The sequence below is a fragment of the Varanus komodoensis genome, unplaced genomic scaffold, assembly GCF_004798865.1.
Source record: "Varanus komodoensis strain SLA01 unplaced genomic scaffold, ASM479886v1 scaffold3, whole genome shotgun sequence".
NCBI classification, from domain to species: domain Eukaryota; kingdom Metazoa; phylum Chordata; class Lepidosauria; order Squamata; family Varanidae; genus Varanus; species Varanus komodoensis.
Window position 1 is genome coordinate 50,751,017 of NW_025335761.1, and position 22,155 is coordinate 50,773,171.

The following is a 22,155-nucleotide window of genomic DNA, read 5'->3' on the forward strand; positions in this document are numbered from 1 at the left end:
GGGGAAGGCTGCCCTAAACCAAGCATATACTGAAACCAGTCATACCAAACTATTGGGTCCCCAAAGCAGTTGAATCCATTCTTTCCCATGAGCCCTTATTATGTCTGTCTCATCTCTTTATGGCTGGCTAGATGACTGATATTTATTCTGCTGTATGCTTAACACTAACTTTCAGTTGTATTTGGGAAAATGCAGTAGAAAAATAGAGTAATTTAATACCATGTCTGTACTAATATACTTTGTTTTAGCATACAGAAATACGATTTGAGGTGCAGTCAGTCACACTGTGCATGCAGTTTTAGTGTGCCAAAACTATCCTTACCAGAGGAGGAGAGATAGTATAGCAGGGTGGTAATTCTTATAGCTCCTGATGTTGCTAAAAATTCTGTATCATATTAAAAAGCTCCATTTAAAAAGTACTGGCTGTACATAGCAGCGACCCGAAACATTTCAAGTACCTTGAACTTTGAAATCTTACACCATTCAACTAATGGCTTTGCTTCTAATTAAGCAACTGATTGCTAAATGCTTAAAGATGCATTTTACATATAAAGCTACATTCAACTGAATCAGACCACTTTCTTCTTTTAGTTCAGTATAGTCTACCATCCCACTTCCACAATCTTGCTGTAGCCCTGGGATGGGAGGGAACTTCAGTTGGTGTGCCCAGTTTGGTCTTTAGTGAGCCAAAGCAGAGTTTATATATTGGGAAATGGTACAGTGAACCGAAGCAACTGATACAGGCTTCCCCTTTACCTATAGGAATGCTCCCCCTATGCTGCTCACCTATTTGATGCTGAAGACCCTTCTACTCCAGAAAGAACAATACCAGGACTCTGCCAAGATTACTGTGTACAAGTGTGGCAAAGCTGCAGGTCCATGTTCCGTTATCTCACTGCTGATGAAGAGTTATTGGCACTGGAAAACAACATGGCAAAGTTCTGCCGTTATTTGACCTTGGAAGATACGGACTACTGTTTTCCTCACCTCCTAGTCAATGAGCATCTTACTCAAAACCTTGGGGTAGTGATGGCTGATTCAGAAGGATGCATGCAGCTGTGTTTAGAGGAGGTTGCCAATGGGCTTAGGAATCCAGTTGCCATGGTACATGCGAATGATGGGACTCATAGATTTTTCATTGCTGAACAAGTTGGCTTAGTCTGGACCTACCTTCCAGATAAGTCACGCCTTGAAAAACCATTTCTGAACATCAGTGAAGCTGTACTTACCTCACCTTGGGAAGGAGATGAGAGAGGTTTTCTAGGTATTGTCTTCCATCCTAAATTCAAATTTAATGGTAAACTATATGTCTACTATTCAATTGAAGTTCAGTATGAAGAGAGAATCCGAATCAGTGAGTTCAGAATTTCTGCTGATGACATGAATTCTGTGGATCATGGTTCTGAAAGGTATTGTATGCTCCTTTATATGTCACATTGATTTAAGAGATTGGAAGGCAAATGCTCACACACTTTCAGGGATTTCTAATAGCAATCAGTTCTCATACTCTGGAAATTAAAATTAAATATAGCTTGTCTTCTTTAGGCAATCAGAGAGATAGAACCTCAGGCCTGGGGGACCATAATCCCAGCCCTCCGGGGTTCTCTGGAGGGGTCCTTTATTCTGACAAGACCACCAGTCATTTTGTGGTTTCCTAGCTGGTATGCATTTTCTCACCCACTCTAAGAACTGGAATGCTTCTTTCAAGGCTTTGCTACCTAGCAGTAAAGACTTGTTAAAATATTCTGGTATTTGGTATTTTGACCCTCCTCTTTGCTCTTGCCCCAATCATTCACTGGTCTACAACCCCTGGGAGCTTCTCTGAGTGGAACTTGGCCTCCAGGCTGAAAGAATTCTGCATTCCTGGTACACATGCTACTTAGCTACTTCTGGCATTCTTCTTCCAATCAAAGGAATCTTGTGAACACACACACACACACACACACACACACACATGCATGGAAGCAACAATACCTTGCTGAAGAGGCCTATATATAGTTGCACTTAAGAGAGAATATTGGGAAGCCTTGAGCTAGAGAACCAAGAAAATGGCTTGCTGGAAAGGATTCTGCAACTTTTGCTCCATGTCGCTCTCCAAAGGTCCATCCCTCATACCCATCATGGTACTGGGGATTTTGTTTCCTTTTTTGCTGTAGCATGTGGTTTGGCTGATTTGGTGTCAGACATCTGGGTATGTTTACTAAACTGTTCTGCCTCTATACACACCTTTAGCTTGGTGTCTTTTGCACACTCCAACACTACTGCTTTTGACATGTAGTAATTTAGGTAATATGAGTTGATCTGCAGAAGAGAGAATTAATATGGCAAGGCTTCATGGTGTTGGTCTGAATGGATAAACCTTATGACGGTATGGACAGAAAGAAATCATGCACCTCGTGCCTCCTGCAGATGTTCTCAAGAAGCTGGATATTGTTGCACAGTTGTCGATAGGAAGAAATTAATAGAGTTCAGTAATCCATGAGGTAAAACTCATTTTGTTTCAGCCTTAGTTGAATGATGTGCTTGTCCCTTAGAACATTGGTTGTATATGGCCCTGTGATTCTCAGTTCTCATTGTGTTTTGTCTACTGAAGTTTTCTTTGTGTCCCTTTTAATTTGGTGCAGTAGAGTTGTTGCCTAAGTAGCAGGGGCTACGTGATGCATGAGAACTGAACAAGCACACACCTGCTCCCTCCTGTGATTTCACTGCCAAGACTCTTGTCCATGGTGGCCCTTGAATCTAGTGACTAACAAGCGGTGTCAGGCAGGGATTCTGCCTGTGCTGCCCGAAAATGTCTTGAGTGAAGGATAAAACTATGGAAGAGCATCAATGTGAGCATCTTTGCACCATTAGGGCCAGAGCAGAAACTTCTGACTCCTCTAATCTAGATCCAGTTTCTTTACTGGTCTCAACAATTAGCAGATATCCTCTTGTAAGCCAAAGATGACTGGAGCAGGTCTAAAGCAGACATAGAGCTTGAGCCCCAAGATGACCAAGCATAAGTAAGTTCACAGAAGGAAAATGTCTCATTCTTCCTGTTGCAGCTAGTCCCAAAGAAGTCTCTCTGGAAGGTTGAATTCCCCCTTGAACAATGTAGGATAGAGGTATGTGGACGGGGCTGTCGGGTAGTCAATGAAAATCAGACAAATTCTGAAGTAGCAGAACGAATAGCATCTTATGTTCTAGTGAACATAAGTGTCCATCCAGCATTCTGTTCACACAATAGCCAACCAATGGAAAGCCTACAGGAAGAACATGAATTCAGTAGTATCCTTTTGGGCTTTTTTCATGGATGACTGGTAGTTGTAGTGCCTCAATATTGGATGTAGTGTCTAGCCAGTAGGAGTAGTTTTTGCAGACTAATAGTAGCCTTATCCTCCATGAATTTGTTTAAACACCCTTCAATTGGTGACCATAACTATGTTTTGTGGTAACAAACTATAAGGATGGATCAGTGGGACTTGTGCTGTATGGAAGAAAGGGAGGAACACAGACAGACAGACAGAGACATTTGGTAACAAAACCTGGCAGACAGCAGGAGGAGGTGGACAGTGAGTCCATTATGAAACCTGGAGTTGGAGTTGGGATGTGATGTCACTGGGCAAGTAACCACTGACCAGATTTCTCTTAATTGGACAGGAAATAGTGATCAAATAGCAGAGCAGACTCTATGAAAGAGACCTGGCTGATGCTTGACAGGAATTGAGAGGGATAGTTGAGTCCCTGTGGCATTGACTACTCCTTCCCTACCTGTGTATCTTTTTAGGAAACAAGTAGGTCAAATGACTTTCACTTCATTTTCTGTTAATTTACCTGGCATCTTGCCTGGGTCATGGCCTTTCTTTGCCAGCTGGGCCGCATTTGTCTGGTTGTACTTTAGGCATCTCCAGACATGTAGCTTTAGTAGCTAAGTTTTTAAGTGGGCTGGACTTTTGGCCAGCAAATACTTCGGGAAATTGCATGTGTGGAGGAAAGTGGGACAATTTGATGTTCTGCAGTTTCCTCATTATGACCTTGCCATACTTGTAAAAATGGTCAAGGCAAAACAAAACCCAAGAATGTAACATCTGGTTTTTCAATTCTAATCAGGGAAGAAAATCCTCACTTATAACTTTTCTCCAAATAGAACAACAAAGTAATACACTTATTAGGACCAACTAAAATGTCTTAAGTAATCAATATGATGTTGTATTCTCTAGAATACATTCTGATAACAACTAGATTTGAGTTGTCTGAGGGACAATGCATTGTCTGAGGGACTGCCTTTGAGGACTGCTACTGCTTGGAAATACTGAGCCTTAGTTGTCAGCTAAAATTGTCCAGAGAGAAAGTATCTCACCACTTCTTCAACTGTATTACTGGCTGCAAAGCTGTTTCTAAGGACTTGGAAATTCAGAGTCATTTTCAAATACTAGCTACTAGCAAATCTTTAAAGCACTTTAAGTGGGCTTGTACCTTTGAAAGCCCCATGCAGCCTGGGAATCAAATATCCGAATGTCTGCCTGTATCACCATGGACTTGCCCATGCATTGAAAGCCCATCTCTGGGTGTTCCCGCATTCAGAGATTGGGTGGCATCCACAACCTCCTTGGTTGTGACCCCCTGCCTATGGAGTGCTCTCCTCTCTGATTCTCTGCTGCTGCCTGTTCTTATGTACATCCTTGTACCAGTGACAGCCTTCTCATTTAAACACTGTTTGAAAGTATTTCAACCATTTTGTTATACATGTTTTGCCCTGCTGCTATACTTGTATCAATGATATGCTGAGTTTTATTGTTTGATTGCATAAATATTGTGGTAATGGGCTCAGAAAATATAGTCGGGACCAAAATTTTAAATAAATTCTGTTCCATTAAGTGTAAAGCAGATTTAAAGTTGTACCAAAGGTCACTAGGAGGGTACTTTGCCACTGAAAATAGAAATGTTAGCAACTCTGCCACCCTGTCTCAGGTGTTAATTGGAATACAAAGTTCTCCAATGAGGCTAGTGGCAGATCTGAATAACTTCTCACTGAAAAAGGAGGATTCTGAATTTCTGGCTAGGGGGTCCAGGGAGTTGTAGGACTTTTTCTGTCTAAACATGTATAGGATTGTGCCTGTAAGTGGAAGTATCTTGTGTACAAAGTCCTATTCACTCCCTGCTTAGATAGTTGTGTGGCGTGTGCAGTTGTGTAGCTGAAGAACTGAAGCATTTTGAAGCTAAATAAAGTCTGGGAATGAGAGGGAATGCAGCAATCTTTTCCAGTTCAAGTGTTGAAACTTATATCTGCGTCCCACATTTTAGTCTGTGTGGTTTGTGGAGAATATTTCCCATATTAAATGTTCTACCTTTTTTTAGACTTTTCATGGAACATGATGTCATATTTCAGGAAAGATCCCTGGTTCAGTCTCTAGCAGAGCCTCTCCCAGCTTGGTGACTTCCAGTGTTGATTGAACACACAGCTCCCCACAGTTGGAGAAAGTCCTGAAAAACTGCTAGCGGAAGAACCGTCAGGGTTGTGAAAGCTTCCTTGCTAATCAGTGCCTTTTGAGTTGGTTCAGCTGTATTAAGAGTTATGGACCAACAGGGTTATTTCCAATTTTTATGTTTCTTCCAAAGGGGAACCATGATGTTATACTATAGCAAGAACGGGAAACCTCTAACCCTCTAGATGTTGGACCCCTAAGGTTGGACTAATATCAACCTTAGCCAGCATGGCTGATTATCAGAAATGCTAGAAATTGTGGCTCAAAACAACTGGAGGACATGAAGTCAGGGAAAGCTGTCCTGGCGTCTCCAGCAGAGGATCAGGTAGCAGGTAGTGGAAAAGATAACTCTCTGAAACACTGGAGAGACTGCCAGTCAGTGTTGACACTACTGGGTTGGATGGACCAGTGGTCTGACTTCGTACATAATAGCTTCCTAGGTTTCTACAGTGTCCATGTGGCCTCTTTTACAAAAAACCATTTGCTGTTTAAAGGGGTATCAGACGCTTCATATCTTCAAGTTCAAAACTGTTGAACTTGAAGAACTTGTTTAAAACTGTTTAGATAGTACATTAAGACTCATACAGCTCCAGTCTTCCCTGCTACATTGTCCTCTCAGGTTGCAAAGAAGGAGTTTGACATCCTTCTTGGTTGGGAAGTCATACCTACCAATTATTTCCCCCAGTGATGTTCTGCTACTCAGTTTAGGAACAAGATGGCCCTGCCCTGGGATCCTGATTGGGCAGTTTTGAAAGAGGCAGAATACTGGTAGAAAAGCAGTAGTTAGATCTCTGCCACTCTGAACACTGAGTAGAAGTCACTCTGAGTGGAAGTCATTCAAGGACGATTGCCACCTCCACCTTACCTGCAGCAAGTCCATGACATGGTTTATGAGGCATGAGGCCCATTGATAAGCCATGGTGGTTTGTAAGCAACCTGTGTATATACAAACTGGTTGGTATGTTTTGCTGGGAAACACCCAGAAATGCTTCCTGTGCTTGCTAAGATATTCCTTGGTTTGCAGTTAGCCTGACCAACTGATTCTCCAAGTCAACCTACCTGGCATCTTCCACATTTGAAAACTAGGTAGAAAAATTAAAGAAATAAATATGGCCACACCATCCAGATATTAGAATTCCAAGTAAATGTTACATTCTGGCTTGCAGTAAAAATAATATAAAATAAATCTTGTCTTTGGGTTAAAAGGAGTTGTAGCTCACAAATTCAGTTTAAAGGACAAGCAACTCCTCTCCCACTCCCACCCCCCGACACTCAGTACTCTATTCATTAGTGCCAAGCTGAAGAAGTGGTTTGTATGATATGAAGAAGTTTTTAGTTGATTCACGTTTAATCCAGAATCTCAACTAGTCATTTATGACCTACTTTTGTTGTAGTTCTTCTGTCTTGCTGATATTTTGTTACTAGGATTTTTCCCTTTTTTTTTTTCTCCTTAGAATAATTCTGGAGGTGGAAGAGCCAGCTTCGAATCACAATGGAGGAGAACTGTTGTTTGGAGATGATGGTTATCTTTATATCTTTACTGGAGATGGAGGAATGGGTGGTGATCCTTTTGGGACATTTGGAAATGCCCAAAACAAGTAGGAATCTTTCATTTGTGTTCTTTGTGGGTAGAGGACAGGCAGGAGATAGTCTTTCTATTTTATGTAATACCAAGTTAAGCTCAATAGCATCACTGATTTCTCTTTCTTTCTGCCCGTCTGTGTTTACTTTCCTATGCTTCGGTAAAGCCTAGGGTTGCTGGCTGGTAAATGATGGCAGATGTAGAACTTTTTGCAATCTAAATATGCACAGGATTGTTCCCTCAGCTAGTTAACTTTGTTCCTTTTGAAATTGTGGGACTTAAGTCATTTGTCCAATTGATTTTAGTGGGATCTAAATTCAACTAACTTAGTCAGGAACCAGCCCATAATTTTTAGTGTGCCTTTATGTGGCAGGTTCTTGGTGATTTGTGTTTTGAGCGATGTCTGCAAAATTTGGCAGATGCTGAACAACTCATGGTGAAAAGTACTTTTGGTTCCTGGCCTCCAGAAACTGCCACCATCAGCTAGTAATCTTTCCAGCCTTATCATAAAATTCACCAATAACGGTCTAGTGACTTAACTTGGAGCCAGTCAATTGCAAGTGCTAACATTTACTTTTTTCAAGCTGAAAAATCAAGAAACAGGCCTCTCATGTGGCCCAAAGTGGAGGAAAGACAGAACCAGACACAAAGTATTGGTGAACACATACTTGGACTTCTGTTTGTCCTTCTCTGCATTCATTGCAAGATTATCAGGAACTGCTGGGGCATGTGCCCCCATTTGGTTCAGATTCCCATTTGTCCCAAAATAAAGGCACAGTCCTGTGACCATTTCTGCACTGTCATGCTTTGATTACTCAAATTTGGTGCTGAAGAATGGAAAACTAGGAAGTTAAAAGTTTATTGAGATCTAGTTCCTGTTGTTCAATCAACAGCAGGCAAATATACCTATATTGCTGTTGCAGGGGAGGGACTGAAGCTCAGCAGAAGAGTATCTGCTTTGTATGCAAAAGCTTTCAGGTTCGATCCCTGGTATCTCCAGGTTGGGGAGGCAAAACTGCCTGAAATCCTGGAGAGCTGCTACTGATGCTAGGCTTCAATGGACCTTCAGTTTTACTCAAGTTTAAAGCCATTTCCTGTTTTGCTGGGACTTTAGAAGGAACTTGACCTCCTTAAGAAGGTCCATCAGCCCTAAGTACAGCATGGGGTTCCAGTTCAAGCATCATGGTTAAACCATGGGATGTCTGTTGCACATATGCTTCAGGCTTCCATGCTCCAATTTCTTCTTCCTATTTCTCAATAACTGTCTTTTGGGCTGAAGCCTGGATCGGGTCAGCTATGGTAACCACTTGAGTCCAAGTTCCTGGAAAGCGCTCCCAGCGTCTTTGGAAGGCTTGCCAAGAATTGAGCCCCAGGCACAATGCAAACAGCTGCACCAGGTCGGAGAAGCAGGTTGGTCACTAGGAATGGCACCTGGCACTACCATTCCCAGCACCTTCCTCTACACCCTGCAGCCACTCTTTGGGCAGCTGCACTTGACAGGGAAAGTGGCCTGCTATGCAGCCTGGGGCCTGCAAGCATGTGCAGACTTCCTCATGGCTCAGGTTGCTTTGCAGGACTGGGCCGAGCATGAGAGGAAGTCCGCCGATGCTGGAGGGGTAGATTCTGAAAGGGTTCATCCCAAGCCTTAGTCACCACAATTATAGTTCGCCTCTAAGTCAGAAGATGAAACTACAGTTCGAAACTGTGATAACCAAAGTTGACTTGGTTCAGACATCACAGCAATTTTTTCTTCCCAAGAAGCAGGATGGAAAGTGTTGGAAGGGTTCAGAGGAATGTTTATGAAGGATTTATTGTGACCTGAATTAGGGAAGTTCCTCCATTCTCCTTGCAGGGCCCATATAGGGAAGCAAGCTATAGATCATCAATGCTTCCAACCCTTCTCACTACACCAATGGTGGGCAACTTTAAGAAGCCACCCTCTGTTCACCCCAGAGGGTGCTGAAAACAGGAAAGAGACTTTAAAAAAATATTTCCACAGCTGTCGCAGAGGGTCAAAATAGCTTCTTGGCCCTTTGGGGCATTCTGTGGCAACTACAGATGCCATTTTGTTTGCAGAAAGCTCCCCTCCTGCATTTGGGGGCATGATGACGGCTGTGGGGCCCACATGTTATCCCTATATTACATGATACACCCCTATATTACATGATAACTGTCTGGCAGTCAGTAGGAACACAGGGACCCTCATTATACCAGGTCAGATTATTATCCATCTAGCCCAGTTTGTTACTCTTACTGGCAGCAGCTGTCTCCAAGATTTCAGGAAGGACTTTCAGCGTTGCATGAGCCTGATCACAGAAGGGAATATTTAGATTATTCTGGTCTTATTTTGGTGCATATGACTTACTTCCCCAAAGTTTATGTTTTGTGCATCTGCTTCCCACAGCTGCTGCTAAGTCTCCAGCAGGCATATATTCATTTGCAAGATATTTCCAGACAGAGGACGTCTCGCACTGCCAGTCAAAAGGCATTGTGCAGCTGTGCCATCTTTCCTTCCTTGATGAAGTGGTATAGTGGAGCCGAGGCTCACAGGGATGTAGCACCAAACCTTTTCATGAGCAGGGACTGTGATGTCATCCGTTATCCTTCTGAGACTTTCCTGTTCCTCTGCATTTTTTACTGTAGTGGAGTAAATTAATTTTTCCAGCAATGATAGATTGTTCCCTGTTGTAATGCAATGTATTTTGGTGCAGCTTGTTTCCAAACATGCAATTAAGACTCACTAGGTTTACAGAAGACCCACTTTTGATGGAAACTGCAAGGACTGGTTTGTTGATCTGGCCTGCATTTTTGGACTCATCTTGGCTGTGTGGCTATTGAATATGTGATGAGCGCCTGCACTTCAAAATTTACTACTGTGTCACTGCCTTAATGAATTTGCTCTGATGAGAAGAATGCTCAAAGAAGTGATGGGGAAGCAGGGGAAGATTACAAGTGGAAGACATTGCTGTCTAGGCCCCCCTCCCCTAAAAGTGCATGACGCAGGCCGATTGCATGACAGAAGTCTCATCTGCAAGCACTGCAGTGCTATTATGCAAACACGGGAAGCTCTCTTGCCTTATTTCTCCATCTGACCCTTTACTGGAACTTTGGTTGAGACTCTTCAGGGTCTCAGCCAACTGGGCCCATTTCCATCACCTAAGGCTTTATCCTTTTACCTGCAGATGTCAGGAATTGCTCTACCATGAGTAGGGATTCACATGAGTTCAGATTTTTATAAATCCAACATACAGATCCTGTAGCGGACTAGCTTTTCCCAAGTCACATGGGATTCTGTGGATGTATAGACCATTTTTAAAACATTGAGTAATTTTATGCAGATATAGAAAAATACAAAAATAGCTGACCAAAAAAGTACATTTCTCCCTCATTGGCTAAAGTGTAAATTGTGTATTTTTTGGGTGGGAGTTATTTTGTGAGGATTTGTGCATTTTTGAATAGCAAATTTGTTCAGGTATATCTTTGCATCTGCACAAAATGCAGTTCCACCAATGAGTGAATCATAGTATGAAAGATATCTGACCATCTGAAAAATGTAGATAGAACAGATTGAACAGAATCTGTACATCCGTACCCCTGAACTGTGGTCCTTCAGCATTTCTGTGCTTCCTAAAGGTGAGAAATGTTTGTGCAAGATGCCTCAAGAAGCTCTATTTAGTCACTGCCTCTGCTATTGCTTTCTTTGGAGACAAAAGTAATATTTTAACAGAGTGCTGTTCTTTATGTTTTGCATACCCAACAGGTCTACGCTGCTAGGCAAAGTGCTCCGTATCAATGTGGACAACAATGATCGTGGGCCTCTTTATCGCATCCCTCCCGACAATCCTTTTATCAATGAACCCAAAACCCGGCCTGAAATCTATGCTTATGGGGCAAGGAATATGTGGCGTTGTTCTTTTGATAGAGGTGATCCTTACACAAAGGAAGGGAAAGGACGGCTTTTCTGCGGTGATGTGGGACAGAATAAATTTGAAGAAATCGACATTGTGGAGAAGGGGAGAAATTATGGCTGGAGAGCAAGAGAAGGGTTCAGCTGTTACGACAAAAAGCTTTGCACCAATTCTTCATTAGGTGATTATGGTTTCTGAGTAGCTGAACTGGACAGTGGATTATTTTGATGTCAGTCCTTCCTTCCTTCCTTCCTTCCTTCTTTGATTTATATCCTGCTTTTTCTTTACCACAGACTCAAAAGTGGCTTACATCATTCTCTTCTTCCTGCTCTCCCATGACAACACCCCTGTGAGATAGGATGAGCTGAGAGTCTGTGACTGGCCCAAAGTCACCTAGTTGGCTCCATGGCTGAGTAGGGATTAGAACCCAGATTGCTTGAGTTCCAGTCCTGTGCTCTTAACCTCTATATCACATGGCCTTATGCTCTTAGCACTTGGATTCTTCATTTATAGACATACATTCTGGGGACTACCTAACTTGTGAACCACTGAGCTTCATACATCTCACTAGCCATTTCAGAGGGTGCACTTGGGGCTTAGTAATTATCTTTTGTCTGAATAGAACCACAAGAACTGAGGAAAGAGATAGCCTAGAACAGGGGTGTCCAAACTTTTTGTAAGGAGGGCCAGATTTGGTGAAGTGAAAATGTGTGGGGGCCGACCATTCAGCCTGACATTCTTTGAACCATTAACATTAAATGCAAATGAACTATTTTATGAAAGACTAAACAAATAACTGCACTAATGTGAAGGGTGATACTGAGATCTTGACTGCATTATATAGGCCAGGTCTGGCTCAAAAACAGTGGTTTTGATGCACAAGATGTCACGCAGGTGGAAGTCACTTAGTCTCGTCCTCACGCGGTTCTTGTTAATGTTCATAACCAAGAATGTCTTTTCGCACAAGTATGTCGAACCAAACAAGCTCAGCATTTTCTTAGCAAATGTTTGAATCTCTTGGAACCTGTCTATCCAGCTGGCGGTAAAAGTTGACAAGAGGAAGCTGTTGGTGCCGACTGTGACACTCGGCGTCACACTGCAGCTCAATGAGCTCCAGCTGCAGGTAGTCTGAAGCGTCTTCAGGGTCCACAGAGAAAGGAGATGAAAAAAGCGTGATCTCCTTTTCAATAGCTGCAAAATCCCGAAAGCGCTGTTGAAACTCCTCAGCTAGAGATGAGATGTCTGCTTCATACCTCCTTATTTGCACACTTATATTGTTCTGTGGAAAACTGGTCATTATTTCCTGCAGCAATGGGAAATGTGTGGTATTGGGCTGCGTTTGTGACAGGTGCCTTTGGAAAAGTAGTAGCTTGGTCCCAAAGACTTTGATATGTGAATACAGTTGGCTTATCACTGCATTTTGCCCCTGAAGGCTTGTGTTCAGCACGTTCAGATGTCATGTCAACTAAAAATCCAAAATCAGTCAGCCAAACAGGATCAGATAGCTCTGGCATCGGTTGTCCCTTTTTTGCCAAGAATTGTCCAATTTCCTCCCTAAGAGAGTAGAAGCGCTGCAGTGCAGACCCCTGACTTAGCCATCTTACCTCGTTGTGATACACAACATCTCAGCCTGGATGTCGAGTTGAAACTGGTGGTGGCACAGGGCTTTGGAGCAAATATAATTAATAGCCTTCATCACCGGTTTCATAACATGATCATATTTCAGATATTTGGCACAGAGAACTTGTTGGTGAATAATACAGTGGAGTTTTATAGCTTTGCCTCCTTCACTGACTTTGTCACAGACTAGGATTGATAATTCACTCGCCAGCCATGGCAGGTGCGCCATCCGTAATAATCCCAGTGACTATTCCACGGTAGTTTCATGTCATCTACGGCAGAACAAACAGAAACAAATCTGTTCCTCTTGTTTGGTCCTTAACACTCTGGAGGTCAAGTAGCTCTTCACTCACGTTCATGTCATTGTCCACTCCTCTCAAAAAAAATCAATAACTGAGCGGTGTCAGATGCATCCGTGCTTTCGTCACAGACTAACGAAAAAAAGTCAAACTCCTTTTGCCTCTGACTGTCTCTTAGTATCAGATGAAACGTCTTCAGTTCTCCGTACCACAGTGTTACAAGCCAGGCAAACATTGGCAAACTCTTGCTTCTTCTCAGGACAAATTTTCTCCACCATTTTCATCACGCAGTCTTTAATAAATTCACCCTCAGTAAAAGGTTTGCAGTGCTTGGCAATCAGCGTTGCCACCTCATAGCTTGCCTTTGTGGCATTTTCATTTGACTCACGGGCTCTTGTGAAAAAGCGCTGCTGTGCTGTTAAAGCAGCTTCCAGTTCCTTCAATTTTTCATTGCGTTTGTTCCCAGTTAGCTTGTTGTAGTTAGCATGTTTCGTCTGGTAGTGCCTCTTGATATTGAATTCCTTGAAAACAGCCACAGTCTCTTGGTAAATTAGACAGACACAGTTGTTTCGTATTTCAGTGAAAAAATACTCCAATTTCCACTTGTCCTGGAAGCGGCGGCCCTTGCTGTCAACTTTCCTCTTTTTAGTTACAGTCGCCATTTTAGAAATGGGCACACAAGCCTTGTGCCACAAGGGTCACGCGGCGCGAGTGCTGACTCAGGTCTACTGCCATCTTCTGGTGAAATATAACCACTAGCCTTGAAGGAGCAGGGGACAGCTGAGGGAACCGCTGTGCAGTGAAGGGAAAAACGCTGGCCGGCGGGGATGAGTGACAGGCTGAGCTGGCGGGGAGAAGAGGCTGAGGGCCGCTCGAAATTTGAAAACGGGCCACAATTGGCCCCCGGGCCGGACTTTGGACATGCCTGGCCTAGAAGAACATCATGTATGGCTAGCAGGCTTCATTCATCTTGGGGAACTGCAAGTTGCAAGCTTAGCTCAGATATTCCAGTCCTATTTTCATGCCAGAAGTGAAACTGAAGTGCAGAATGCATTGCAGCAGAGTTCTTCTATTTAGGGTTATGCAAAGAGAAGCGGAAACTGAGGCTGAGCTCCTTTGCTGTTGCTGTTCTGCTGCTTATCCAATTATGCAAGTAATAACACCCCGCTGTGCCAGATTTTCCTAGTGGTTGTCTTATAGATTGGATAATGTATGAAAGGGACAAATTCCATGCTGATGTACAACTCTGAGTTAATGATATCCCAAAGAGGCATACATACTAGAGGCTTTCATGTACTCTTATTTCCTCAGGTATTGACAGCTGATGGGTTAAAATCTGAATAAGGAAAATTCTTGGAGCCCCAGTCCTAACTTTTACATGCTTGGAAGTAAGCCTTTTTAACTTCACTGGAATTTTATCCCAAGAGTGCTTACTCTCACAGCCTTAAGTAGGGCAGTAAAGCATAGTTTCTCTAAATCATCATTAATCCCATGGCCCAGACCAGGCATTCTGTTTGCTTGTTAAAAGCTACTTTGCCTTTTTTCAAAATGTGTGCATTTATACTTTTGGGAAAAATTATCTTGCATGGGCCCAGTACATGACATAAATGTTGGTTTAGGTCAATAGTGAAAGGTGTGAAGTCTAGACTTGAGATTAAGTTGCCAGTATGCAAGTCTAGATTTCAGACTTGTCTGTCAGCTGAACTAAATTAGATCTGTGGAAAGGGATGGATGTTGGCACAAGTCTCTGCTGATGGCTGAAGCTCGTGATCTGTCTTATACTGCAGTCTGTCCTGCACCGAGTGAGACGTCTAGCCTAATATTGTTGACTTTGACAAAGACTCTCCAGGATTTCAGGCATGAGGACTTTCTGACTGACCTGGAGAGACCAAGGATCAAACCTGGTGACCTATGTGCAATGCTGTGGCTAGCTCCTTAAATTTGTGTCTCCTTCTCATTCTAGTCAAATTAAAATATCTATATTTAACTTAAATCCCCAGTACACAGAAAAAAATAAAAGATGAAACAAAGAGGTAGTTAGGTGCTCCTCTGAGTGTCCTAGCTTGGGATTCTTTCTCCAGTCCCTGAAAAAGCACTACTTTGGTCTTCTGCAGTCTGGTACCCTTTCAGTGTTTTAGACTGCAGTTCCCATCAGTCCCAGCCAGCATGGCCAACAGTCAGAAATGCTGGGAGTTGTTCATCTGGAGGACACAAGGCCAGGGGATTAATGACTGCGCCTTCCTGTTCTTGTGGCCTAGAGATCTGAACACTTGGTTACATCCCAGAGGTTCAAGGAGGGCTGGTGGAAGTTGCTAGCATCCTTGGGATTCCAGCTGATACCTGGCACGAGATCTGACTTTCTGTTCACCTGTGTCTGTGGGCATGAGATAACAAAGAACACTGGAAAGAAGATAGGCAGCTGGCATTCGACTTTTCCCACAATGCACTGAAGTGACATTTCAGGGCATTGTGGGAACATTGACGTGGTAGATAGCTCAGAGTTGACTGTTGATGTCACAGGTAAAACTGCTGGCTTGTGGGGCTCACTCCTTAGGCACCTAAGAATATACTTCTCCCCTTCTATACACACCATTATGTCTGTGCCAGTTTCCTGCTCATAGAAGTTAACCCCCCCCCCAATCATTGTAATACCAGCTAACAAGTCCAACAAAAGGCAACAAAGAGCAAGTATGACTTTGATTACATGAGCAAAATTGTGTACGGTTGTTCATAGATCATCAGATGACCTGCAACATCTGCAATTTTGCAGGCCACCAACAATACTGTCTTTAATGTGCGTTCTGGTTTTCTAAAGGCCACCTCCTACTCTCAGTGGACAAGTCCAGTGGCTACAAGAAGAGAAGTATTGTGATGATGGAAACAAAAGGCCCATGACACCCTCACCCATCCTCTTTCTTCTGATCTTCCTACGATTCTATATAAATGGGGGTGTTCTTCTAATGCAATGCAGAAGCCAAAAGTGATCTGATGTGGTGTGCCCTTTATAGAGGAGCTGAAAGATTTGGGCTAGAGCTGAGCTCTTTTGTATCCATTAATACTGATCTAGGTTTGTAAAAGGTGATCCAGTAAACCTCAACACTGTCAAAAGGCACAACTTTAGCAATGCTTGCAACTTTGAAAGCTGTCCCTATGCTCAATTTCCATCTCTATACACCACTGAATTTTCATGCCCTCTCTCTTTCATGCTTGTCACCAATCTCTTCAAAAAAGACAGCACATACAGTCTCTCTTCACTTAATGGACCAAACTGATCCACTGGAAAAAAAATTCTCCATGTTTCTCAGTGGTAGAGCCCTTGCTTTGCATGGAAAAGGCCCCAAGTTCCATCTTTGTTATCTCTAGGTAGGGTAAGCAAAGAATCCTGCCTGAAAACCTGGGGAGAAGCAGTCAGTGTCAACAACACTGGGGTAGACATGTGGCCTCAGAAGCAATACACTCCCTTCTCTCAAGGCTTGCAGTATTTGTGTCCTTCAGTTTTGGAACTGCCTAGTGATTCACAGGGTTGAAGTAGTGAATTTTCCATACTATTTTCTACAGGAAATTATGGGGTACAATACTATATGCGTGATTATAAATGGCATCTTATCTTCTCCCACTACAGATGATGTGCTTCCAATATATGCTTATCCGCACAAGATGGGAAAGTCCGTTACAGGAGGCTATGTCTATCGGGGTTGTGCATCTCCAAACTTGAATGGGATATACATATTTGGTGATTTTATGAGTGGGTAAGTGATGGTAGGCTGTCCATGGGGGTGCAGGGGGGGTGCAATGAATAACCCCAACTGGGATTCTCAGAAGGAGGTGCGAGTGCTTCTATACTATGGTTCTGTTTGTAGACTCTTGGCTGAGTTGGCTGCTTTATCACAACTAACTTTGGTCTCTCATCATGTTACAGCCTTGTTTTCATATTAATGTACAAATGCATGCATGTAGCAGTAGGAAGAGCTGTTAAAACTACCATTGGAATAAAATGGTGCAGTTTGAAAATGGATAGTTATCTTAGCAAGGAAGTTAAACTATGCTTTACGAAACTTGGAGGGTGTAACCACTTGGTGAGTTTGTTGTCCCTTGATACAAATATGTTTGCATATACCAAGCACAGGTTTAAGCACACCCAAGGGAATCTGAAGATGTCCTGTCAAAAATGATTGTATACATTTGTATTTAATAGGCAGAACATGCAGTAATTTGCAGCATTCTCTGTATCTAGCGCTTTGCTTCCAACCGCGGGTTCCCATTTTAGCTCCTAGTCCTATATTCATGTGTGTTCAATTTTAAAAGTCCTGTTGCATATGAACATTTAACACTGCCTTCCCCAACTGGCTTTCAAGAAGGTTTGGGTATCAACTCTGTTGTCTCAGCCAACATGGTCCATGGTCATGAATGCTGACAGCTGCAAGTTCCAGACATCTGGTGTATACTGGATTAGGGGTGCTGGTTGAACAGAAGTGACCTATATAAATGGGATTTATGTGCATTTTTCTAAGGCACTGTAGTGTGATTCATCTACTCTTCTTAAAATCAAGAAAACCCAGCTTTCTGCCTTTGCATTTTAAACTAAGATTCTGTTCCTTATGGTTAAGATGGCTGTTGGGGTACTCAGGGCTCAAAAATAAAATAATACAAGGTAAAAATACGTTGCCTTATGATTCTTGCTAAGTCTGCAGTACAAAGACTCTAACTGGGCCAATAAACTGAAGCTCAATCCAGACAAGACGGAGGTCCTGTTGGTTGGCGGATCGGGCTTCGGTGAGGGTGAATTGAACCTAGTCCTGAATGGGGTTGCACTCCCTCTTAGGGACAAGGTCCACAGCTTGGGAGTGCTCCTCGACCCAGAGCTTTCACTGGAAGCTCAGGTGACAGCGGTGGCGAGGAGCGCTTTCCTTCAGCTTCGGCTGATCCATCAGCTGCGCCCCTACCTGGAGTACGACTGCCTGGCGACAGTGACACACGCGTTGGTGACTTCCTGCCTTGACTTCTGTAATGCGCTCTATGTGGGGCTACCCTTGAAGACAGTCCGGATACTTCAATTGGTTCAAAATAGAGCTGCCAGGCTGCTGACGGGGACTGGGCGTTATGTTCACATGACTTCAGTCCTCCGTCAGCTTCACTGGCTTCCCATTGAAGTTCGGGCCCAATTCAAGGCGTTGGTGATGACCTATAAAGCCCTAAACGGCTTGGGTCCTGGTTACTTGAAGGAGCGCTTATGTCCATATATGCCCGCCCGCCCCCTGAGATCTGCGGGAGAGGCCCTTCTCCGGGAACCCTCCGTGAAGGAAAATAGGAGGGTGAGTACTCGGAGGAGGGCTTTCTCAGCGGTGGCGCCCAATCTATGGAATGCGCTTCCCAGAGAGGTCCACGCCGTCGTTATTTGTTTTTCGGTGCCACGCGAAGACCTTTTTATTCAAACGTCATTTTAACTGTTAATAGTATTTATTTATTTTATTCTTTGGCCAGGGTGACTTATTTTATATTGTTAATTTATTTTAATTGATTTATGTTGTGAGCCGCCCCGAGGCTTCGGCGAATGGGGCGGCATAGAAATTTTCTAAATGAATAAACTATAATTTGATATTTGAATCTAATCTGGTCCAATAAGCAACTGTTCAGCTGCCATTTTACACATTCTGTGTTTTGCAAAAAGAAAGGGCCAAACATCAAATATTTTTGATTGGAGCAGGTGGGATAATTTCATCCTGTGTTAACAAAAACTAGCATTAATTGCATTTGGGGTCATTTTTCACCCTGTGGAAGTGTCCCAAGCAGGAACAATTCTGTACATTAAAAGTTTTCCTTACGGCTGAAATTTTCTCCCAAAGTGCTGCAATCAACATAACAATGGCTTTCAGCTATCAGCAAAAATGTGCAATTTAAGGGTTAATCCTTAAATTATGCAAAACAACTGTGTTTGGCAGGTTTCTCTATATAACAGTAGTTTGGCCTACCAACTTAAAAAAAAAACCATAGCAAAGATTTCTCTTAATGCATTTTAATTCTGTTCACTGGACATGTTAACTAAGAATATTTGCTTTAGAAAGAGACCAAGATGTGCTTTGATCCTTCTTTTATTCCTTTGTTTAGAGCTTAATCTGGCTACAGAAGTACCCCAAACTAAACTAGTTTTTGGAGAGTCTGAGGTATATGTGTGTCCAAGGCATGTTTTGATTTAGAAGAAACTGCAGAAGGCAGGAGGCTGATATTTGGGGATGTTTGTTCTTTGTTTCAATGTCATTAAAGGACTAGTCAGTAAGATTAATGTTTAAATTGCAGTACATAATGTAAGCTACAGGGAAGCTGGTTATCCCACATTGAAGGCTACAAGTTGTTCTCTTAAATTTCTTGATATGAGTTATTTTACAGATTTGTTTTGGACTTGCAGGCGCCTAATGTCCTTAAAAGAAAGTCGTGCAACAGGAGAATGGCAGTACACAGAAATTTGCATGGGAAAAGGTCAAACTTGCATGTTTCCTGGACTTATTAATAACTACTATCAGTATATCATCTCTTTTGCTGAAGATGAGGCAGGTAATCCTTTAATTGCTTAATGGAGTGTGTGTCTCAGAGTCTCACTACTGTGGACAAGCAAAATTCTTTGTGTTTCAGAGTCCATATTCTGCAGCCCTAAGACTCTGTGCCTTCGCATCATTTGGCCTTCCATGCCTTCAGTTTTCCTTATCAACTTTGCTCTGACGCTTTTTTTCACTGTTTAGAGAAGCTACCTATACTCCTCCCAGCCACCCTAACACTTCGGGGAATGATCCTAGCTCCATGGTCATGCTCTTGCCTTGCAAGTGGAAAGTCCCTTCACTCCTTGGTAGCTCTAGGTAGGGCGCCTTCTGAAGATGTGGTGCCACTCGGTGAAGACAACAGACCACCACCCAACAAGCTCAGTATCGCCTTGGATTTTGATTCGGTGTTCCTGTAATACAGGCTTGTGAAAGCTGTGGCCCTCCAGATGCTGTTAGGCATCTTACCATTATTGACCATTGGCTAGGGCAGCTGGAGCTCATAGGAGGTGGAGTTCACCAGCATCTGGCTGGCCACAGATTATTACACTATGGGTGCATATATGAAAGCTGAAGGCCTGGCAGCCACCATGAGAGGCAGACCAACAAAACAGAATAGACTTTGGAGAAATTAAGTCGTTACACTGCGAGCTGAGCAGATGAGCATAGGAATCCCGTTGCTTCGTCAGACTGAGCTCCATCTGGTTCTGCTCTCTGTTTCCAACAGCAACCAAGCAGACACTGCTGGCGGCTGGGAGCTAAAGCTGGCAGCCTTCCCCAACTGGGGTCCCTCCAGATGTTTTAGTCTACAACTCCCCTCATTCCTGGCCAGCATAGCCCCCTCCCCTTTATGAGCATATGAGTTTTCCTGCTGGATCAGACCAACAGTGCATCTAGCTAAGCACTCCCAGGCTGGCCGGGGATTATGGGAGTTGCAATCCAAGACCAGCTTGGAAACCACCTTGGGGAAGGCGTCTGCAGAATTGTGTTCATGGCTGTCCACCTTGCCTTTATGGATCTTCTCATGAGTGATTCAGCTGAGAGCCAACGACGGCCCAACTTTAAGCATGGTCAGATGGGGACTAGAACAGGGTTCTCCTGGGTCCTAGTGCAGCACTCCAACCACCACACCATACTGACTCTCAATAGTTACAATTAGAACATAAAGCTGGTGGCATTCAGTTATGTTGGAGTCTTCAGGAGCCAGAAGAAGGATCTCTGAGATAGGGTTCCTGACTTGAGAAGCCCTGTCACTTACATTTATAGTCTGAATTGCTCAAGACAGATTTATGAGTCAAAACGCACTTTGCAATTCTTAGCCACAGACGGACAACAGCGTCACCTCACCAGTGCATAGTATGGTTGCTAAGCAGCAGCTGTTTACGAGTTTGGGATTACAGCTCCTCTGATCTACGTTTCTTGGCATCGAAACTGTGTGACTCTTTGCCAAAATCCCAAAGGTGTACTTTAAAAAAAGTATTCTGGGCAGCCAAAGAGATTGTGCTTGCTGCAAACCCTTACTGAGTAGATAGAGAATAATTGGATGGATGGTTCTTTTGTTTATAAAAGAAATGGAAGTGAAACAGCCAAAGAACAGCTACCCTTTTACACATGATTGTGTATCCTTCAACAGAATTCAAATAAAAAATAGAAACATAGAAACAAAGCGAGTCAGAAAGGGCCTCCCGGGCCATCTAGACTGACCCCTGGCTCCAGCCGGCTCCGCTCACGACATGCCCACCATGTGGACGTCCAGCCTATCCTTGAACACCCTCACTGATGGGGCCGCAACGACCTCTCGTGGAAGCCCATTCTACACCCTCGGGGTCCTATCTGTCAGGAAGTGCTTCCTGGCATCCAAATGGAACCTTGGCTCCCTGAGCTTTGCTCCATTGGAGCGCATCCTGCCTTCCTCTGCAGGGGAGAACAGGTCTCTACCCATCTCCATGTGACACCCCCTCACATACCTGTATGTTGCCAACAATACAGACAGCACTGTCATCCTAAGCTGTTCCTTCTTTCAGTACACCTTATCTTCTCTAGCTCTTCTCTGATTTCATTATTGTTGCAGTATTTCTGATCCTTAAAAACAAACATACACACAAGGCAGAGGCAACACACTTTTTCCAAAGTGATGCTCTTGAAATTTTTGCCACTGCCAGACAATTGCCATCTCACTATCCACCTTTTCAGGAGCAAACGTGAGCAAGGAAGAAGAGAATAAAGGCAGACTGAAGCCCCTACTAGCTTTAAAGCAGCCTTCTTTAATGTGGTACCTTCTAGAAGTGTTGGACTATAACTACCATCACCCTCAGCCTGTTTTGTGCTCTGAAGAATGGGTTGTAGCTCTGTTTGGGGTGACAGTTCTATAATTATTTGAAGTGCAACATTAGTGCCTCCACTACTTTTTGCAGGGCAAAATAACCAGTTCCTTCATTCTCTCACCAAGAGACTTGGATGTTACTCTTTGGCAGAGTCTTGCCTTTAAAACAACAACACAGCTTTGTTATTTGAATGTGAACCTATTTGACTTATGCACACACATGAAGAATATGTTGGATGCCATAGTTCTCAAGATAGTTTCTTCGAATTGCCCCATTTGCTTCTTGCTGTCAAGTAACAGTGTTCAGGATCATGGCAAAAGCCTGCATATTGTTAATTTAATCTGATGATCTGGTTAACGTATCAGAAATTTCTGTGCATGACTTTTGGAGTTTGCTTCTGGCAGACTTCATGTACTGCTTTGTGACG

General features: G+C 43.2%; 1 protein-coding gene across 1 annotated transcript in view; it reads left to right on the top strand.

The window, feature by feature from the left end:
• Window positions 1-22,155, top strand: part of HHIPL1 (HHIP like 1) — a 40,997-nt gene that overhangs the window by 13,779 nt on the left and 5,063 nt on the right. Inside the window, exons 2-6 of the mRNA XM_044435849.1 lie at window positions 763-1,409; window positions 6,920-7,063; window positions 10,808-11,136; window positions 16,497-16,623; window positions 19,278-19,423. Of these exons, the coding sequence (XP_044291784.1) occupies window positions 763-1,409; window positions 6,920-7,063; window positions 10,808-11,136; window positions 16,497-16,623; window positions 19,278-19,423 (1,393 nt within the window). The remainder of the gene's footprint in view (window positions 1-762; window positions 1,410-6,919; window positions 7,064-10,807; window positions 11,137-16,496; window positions 16,624-19,277; window positions 19,424-22,155) is intronic.